This window comes from Austrofundulus limnaeus, unplaced genomic scaffold (assembly GCF_001266775.1).
Source record: "Austrofundulus limnaeus strain Quisiro unplaced genomic scaffold, Austrofundulus_limnaeus-1.0 Scaffold292, whole genome shotgun sequence".
NCBI classification, from domain to species: domain Eukaryota; kingdom Metazoa; phylum Chordata; class Actinopteri; order Cyprinodontiformes; family Rivulidae; genus Austrofundulus; species Austrofundulus limnaeus.
In genome coordinates this window covers 606,302-612,570 of record NW_013952694.1, presented here as the reverse complement: position 1 = coordinate 612,570, position 6,269 = coordinate 606,302, and the positions used below count along the sequence as shown (strand labels likewise).

Below are 6,269 nucleotides of genomic sequence, written 5' to 3'. Positions count from 1 at the left end.
ACATTGTTTTAAAAATTAATAAATAAAAACATAATATGATGATTTGCTGGATTAAAAACCCACATCATTCTGTAACAGAAATTAACACATCAGTTCTTCTACAAGTTAAAGCTCTATCATGCAGAGACAAAGACAGACATCAGCAATAACCTGAAAGTGTCCTGTGGTCTGAAGAGTCCACCTGTCTAATTGTTGTTGGAAATCTTGGACTTCATGTCCTCCAGCCCAAAGCGAAGAAGGACTGTCTGGATTGTTATCAGCACAAAGTTCAGAGGCCAGCCTCTCTGATGGTATGGGGGTGTATTAGTAACTGTCACATCTGAAGGCTCCATAAATGCTGAAAGCTACATCCAGGTTTTGGAGCAACATATKCTGCCATCCAAGCCACGTGTTTTTCAGGGACGTCCTGCTGATTTCAGCTGATTTCAGCAAGACAATGAAGACACATTCTGCTCGTGTTCCAACAGCGTGGCTTCAGAGTAAAGAGTGCAGGAACTAGACTGGCCTACCTGCAGTCCACACCTGTCTCCCAGTGAAAATGTGTGGAGCATCATGAAGCAAAAACTTCAACAACAGAAACCCTGAACTGTTGAGCAACTGAAGTTGTTCATCAAGCAAGAATAGAMAGTACTCCGGCTACAGAACTTCAACAATTAGTGTCCTCAGTTCTTTGCAAATCTTTGTATTCTGTTTTTATCTATGTTTTACTTGGGCCAACCTCGTTGGAATCAGGGTTGTAAGAAATCTAAATTACATGTTCAAATGAGTTATTAATATCTGTTAGAATATGGAGCTGAAAGAGTCTCAATAATCTTGAATGCACACAGGACAAATCATTTCTGATGCTCACACAAATGTGTCTTGATTTGTGAAGCGCTGCTGCTCTGTGAGCTTCACGGCATTTGTGAGTGATTTATGAGACTCCCCTGACTTTGTTCAGTTCACACATACCGTACCTTCTTTTTTAACAGGGAAGGATCTGCAACCAATCAGATGTCTTCCTTGTTTCAGCCAATCATAACACAAACCATGAGGGGAATGAATTACTTATAAACCAATCACAWTAACCCATTCAAACTGATATATCCACAGCTGGTAGATCTGGTTAACGTTATGGAACCGCGTTCATGTAACCATTAAAAAACATTTAGACCTATACAACTCAATAAACCATTACAACTCAGTAGCAAAAACAAGGCATGTGAATCTTGTGCATGTGTGAATTGTCATTTGTGCATTTGTGATTATTGAAATTTTTCTAGCTCCATATAAGAATACCAACACAGATAATGTTTTCACACAGTTTAGATGACTGGAAAAGATAATCTGCAGCATATTATTATACTGTTAATAATGAAAACGGTGAATAAACATGCACTGGCCCAGATGCATATTCATGAGAGGAAGTCTCTTTAGATCCATCTTTAAGCTTTACMACACTGAAGAAGGAGGTCTAAAGATAACAACAGCAAAATATAATTAGTGCAGACAAAACTGAGCAACTCTGTGCTGAAGATATTTAAATTACAATGTTAACCTATATAACATATTTTACCTGAGTCCCTTGAAACCCAACAGGGACCCGCGAAGGTCTCAGAAATCCCACAGTGGGATGAAGTGGCCCAGATTTCTCTTCTTGTGATTTATTTTAGCAGGTGGCAGAGCTCCACTGGATAACATGAAAACCTTGATGTGTCCTCACATTTAAAAATACGAGGACACAAGACAGTTGAATCAAAACAGAACTTTCAAAAACTGAATCAGAGATGTACTGCAAGATCTGAAATGTTGTTGTCTTTCAGGCTTTCTCAGATTTTTTTTTTTTTTTTTTTGGGGGGGTTGCATTGGTTATTTGTGCAACTGTTAGATTAAAAGTGTTATATTTTCTCCCAAAAAGTGTTTGAGTGGAGAACAAAAGAAGTCTCAGGTAGATGTAAGTGGAAAAACTGGATATAATTATTGGTTTTGGCAATAGGCTGCCAGTAAAAAATACTCAGACAATTTTAAATGTTTTCTTTTCAGCGCTGACTTTTATCTGGAGACAAACCATTTGAGGTTGTGCCTTTTTATGTTAAATGTTTTATATGTAATTGTTCAATAGCTGAATCAATATACAAAACCGCATTCCTGCAAATGAGTGGTCAAAAACAGAATTTCCTTAAACACACAAAAAAAACAAGAAAAAATAAAACAAAACCTTTAAAATAAGGCAAACTGTCACATTTAAAGAAAATATTATAAATGAGGGGTTGTACAGCTCTGTAGCTGGGTAAAATAAAAATAAACTATCTATTTGTTACAAGTTGTGAATTTAACCATTATCAAACAAATGAAACAGTAAATTAAACTGGAAAATGCCCTTTAACCAAAAAACCAACCAGGTTTCACGTGTGACGTTTGTCCAGGCTCAACCAATCAAAGCCGTGTTTGTTTTACCGGCGCGAGGCAGACGGATGAGGGGTGTGTTTCTGTCTCAAAAGAAAATCTAAAAGAATTTATTATAAAACAGATATGTGAAGCAGTGTTCCAACTTTGATGTATCAGTAAATAGGCAGGTTCTCCGGTTTATAATGATAATTCTTCAAATTAGTTCTTCAGCGAAAGAAAAACGGAGAAACGCTCWTTGTTGTTGGGCGGAGCTTTAGCCGTTAGCTTGTAGCTAACATGCTACGCCAGCTAGTTTAGAAGCAACAATACCCATGTAGGCTCACGTGTCCGCCTTGTCTCCCTGCTGCTCTGCTAGCTRACAATAACAACAACCCGTCTCCTGTCCTTGGCCTGACTGACTTCATGGATCCTAGTGGAAGTGAACTGGACTCCAGCCTGCCTCAGCCGGAGAATCCGTGCCTGATAGTGGAGGACTCTCAGCCCGACAGCGTCGCTCTGGAGGACGACCCGGAGAGCAGCTATCGAGCACTGCTGGCCCGACGCCTGTCCAGTCTGCAGCCCACCGCCCGCAGCCCGGTGCTGGTAAGAAGCAAATTTATTGTGCCGAGTAACCTGTGAAGCGGAGAATATAGTTGATGATAATCCAGGCTACCAAGCATTGGACGATTACAAGTCAAATGATTGGAGAGAAAAGCAGAGGGTAAAGTCCTGCTGATAACAACTGAAGACGTACCTAATAACAGCAAATCAACACATTGATTTAATCTAATGGGTGTGAGTCTTTAGCCTTAAAGCTGATTAATGTGTGACAAGGTCAAAAGCTCATTAAAATGTTGAAATTGTGCATTTTCATTGACAGGGTGAGACAAGTTTAATTGTGGAAAAGTTTTAATAAAAGTCATAATTTACATTTTGTTGTTTTGCCATTGTTGTTTCTCTTCAGGAGCTGATATCGTCACCACGAGGAAGCAGATTCTCTCAGACTGACAGCCAGTCAGAGAGCAACAACCAGACTGAACCAGGTCTGTAAGATTCTTATGAATAATGAATGATTTGTTTGTTTGTTTGTTTGTTTGTTTGTTTGTTTGGTCACATAAAAACCTCACACAAAAACAAAGCTTTAACCCTGCAGGGCGAGAAGCCAAAGGCATGTTGTGCCTCACCTTATCTCATGTTTGCATAAAAGATCTTTTTCAGTCTTCAAGTCCTGAAAAACAAATTGTTGTTGTTTTGGTCAGGTGTTTCATCTCCAGCTGACCCTAACTCGCCTCTACAGGAAGAAAGTCAAGTTATCAACATCTGCCCCCCTCCATACAGGAAAAGGTCTGTGCATTTTAATGATTAAGTTCAGCATTAGCTCAGTTTTCAGTTAATTAGCATTCAAATAATTCAGATAAGCAAAGATGAAAGTTAATAGTTGACAAACGTTACAGATTATTTCATCTGTTYAGAAGAAAACTTGCACATGAGGATGTTGAAGTGCTGTTTGTGTGATGCATTTCATTAGACAAAGGTTAAAATGACTCCACATACCACTTTTCTTTAAAGTGAGTACAAGTACACAGATTTATGTACTTGTCAATCCAGAGTATTACCGTTTACACACAGCTTTTTTACCTTACAGGTGTGCAGCAGAGGATTCTGAAATGGATCCTGGAGCTGATTCTACAACAAACTGCATTCAGTCTGAAGGTACGGAGTTCKTGGAGGAAGAATGTCTGCTTGCATTTTCAAAGCAGTAAGTTGCATTATGTGTGTGCTGCAGAGGGAACTTCTCAGTTTGGGTTTCTGGAGCTTTCTCAGAGTCAGGACCTTCAGGCAAACGAAGACGTGGTTCTTCAGCTGAACAGTGAGAGGCAAAGAAAATCAGGTTTGTTTTTATCCCTTCCTACAAATGACACAGAGCAGCCATCTGTTCATGTAGACACTAAAGAAACACTTTTTGTCATGCCAGCAGAGCAGGACATCAGCTCCAGAACTTCAGAGAGTCAGGATCACAAAGCAGCGAGGTATGGTCTCAGAGGAACACTCAAAACTCTGCATTCATTGGAAATGCAAACGTTTAATCTTAAACAGGTTTTTTAATATTTGTTTGTTTTGTTTCAGGTTTGAGGTGAGCTCTAGCAGCTCCTCTGAATCTCTGGGTCAGCCAGGCCGCAAACTGAGTGTCCAGGTTCTGCTGCACTCTCAGAACCTCCAGTCCTCTACAGACCAGGACCACCAGGACTGTGAGATCCTGTCCTCACAAGAGGACCTGTTTGATGCTGATAAGTCAGGTGTGTTCATGGTGTTTTCAGGAATATATGGTTATGTGTGTTCAACACCTGGAATCCAGTTGATTTATAATATTTACCACCACACCCAACAATCACAATAAGTGTTTGCACACCTGCTGCCTGCACAATCATTTGTACTGTTACTATTCATTGTCATTACTCATCTGAAATCATTTGCACTACTACACATTCATATTATTACTAATCTGAGCAATCACCTGCTCTGTTATTACCCATTTTAAACTTTAAAAATAATTCTGCTGTAATTGCACATCTGTGTTTCTTGTCTGCACTGTGATACTTTACAGTTTGTTGAGATTATTTTTGCACTGAAAACAGACAATTCTGATTCCTAATGTAAGATTCTGATAGTCAACTGTCTCTAAAACTAAACTTATCTTTTTCTATTCTTGCACAATTCTTTATATTATATATTTTTTATTATTAGTAGTTGTATCATTGATAACTTTTTTTTATGATTAAGCATATCTGCTGTTTTTAAAAATGACTGTCCTAACGGTCATGTTGCATTTCATTCATGTCTATGCCACTGACATGTGAATGATGAACGGCTTCAACTATGGAAAGAAGTCCAGTTGTTTTTTTAAATTTTTATTTATTTTTTTAATTTGCCATCTCTTTAATGCCTGAGAATCTGCACCAGCAACACAACAATCTGCTCTTTTTAAAACCTTCTTAATTTCTGTCTCAAATGTTTTCCTGAAGTGGACAGCACAGTATCTGAACCGGAGCAGCGGAGTCGCCCCACCCCGACACCCTCTCACACCCTTCACCTGCTGCATYTGTCGGGTCAGGGAACACTGGTGCAGGAAAGTCTGTCTCAGTGAGTTCCTTCATCTTCTTATGCTTCCTGTTCTGACAGAGTCAAACATAAGATGACTAACGTCTGCTTCTTGCAGGAGCTCTGTGGATTATGTCGCCCCCACACCAGACAACTTCCCTCACACTCCGTTAATTGTCTCAAGCTCACCGACTGAAGCAGAAAATGAACGTGGTAAGTGACTGAGGCAGTGATTACGTTTTAACTCGAAAGAGCTGCTCTGCTGGTCAGAAGAGCTCAAATTAATTTTCTTTGTCTGGTCAGATGAACCGATGGACACTTCTCTTCCCCCAGACGAGCCAGCGGGGGAAAAGGAAGAGCCGATGGAAACAGAGGCCGCTTCGAAGCCACACTCATCTACCTCTGCTCCTGTATCCCAGAATGCATCTGGTCTAGTGTTGGGCCCAACGCTGTCTGTACCATCCCAGCCAGAATTATCACATGTATGTGTTTTTTTTAAATCATGTTTCAGACTGCAGCACACATTACCTAAGAGTAGAAAAAAAAACACATATTTCAAATTTTGTGACTTCTCATCCATCAGTTCAAGATGGGAGGYGGAGTCTAATCATACAGCTTCAGTTAGTGTAGTTACTGTCACCTGTTCAGTGATATAACATCTTGTTAATCTAAGTTTAAAAAACATTTTAACTTATTTAATGAAATACAAAYTGACACAAGAACAGACAGTTTAAGTTTATCATGTCAGTTTTAATTTACTCTAAATGGAAACGTATCTTATATGATGATCATGTTTAATTGAT

General features: G+C 39.3%; 1 protein-coding gene across 1 annotated transcript in view; it reads left to right on the top strand.

The window, feature by feature from the left end:
* Positions 1–2,439: 2,439 nt before the first annotated feature.
* tp53bp1 (tumor protein p53 binding protein, 1) overlaps positions 2,440–6,269 on the top strand; it is a 31,278-nt gene continuing 27,448 nt past the window's right edge. Inside the window, exons 1-11 of the mRNA XM_014021399.1 lie at positions 2,440–2,460; positions 2,744–2,970; positions 3,332–3,410; positions 3,627–3,711; positions 4,013–4,080; positions 4,154–4,258; positions 4,343–4,397; positions 4,495–4,664; positions 5,391–5,508; positions 5,585–5,679; positions 5,770–5,948. Of these exons, the coding sequence (XP_013876853.1) occupies positions 2,454–2,460; positions 2,744–2,970; positions 3,332–3,410; positions 3,627–3,711; positions 4,013–4,080; positions 4,154–4,258; positions 4,343–4,397; positions 4,495–4,664; positions 5,391–5,508; positions 5,585–5,679; positions 5,770–5,948 (1,188 nt within the window). The 5' untranslated portion in view covers positions 2,440–2,453. The remainder of the gene's footprint in view (positions 2,461–2,743; positions 2,971–3,331; positions 3,411–3,626; positions 3,712–4,012; positions 4,081–4,153; positions 4,259–4,342; positions 4,398–4,494; positions 4,665–5,390; positions 5,509–5,584; positions 5,680–5,769; positions 5,949–6,269) is intronic.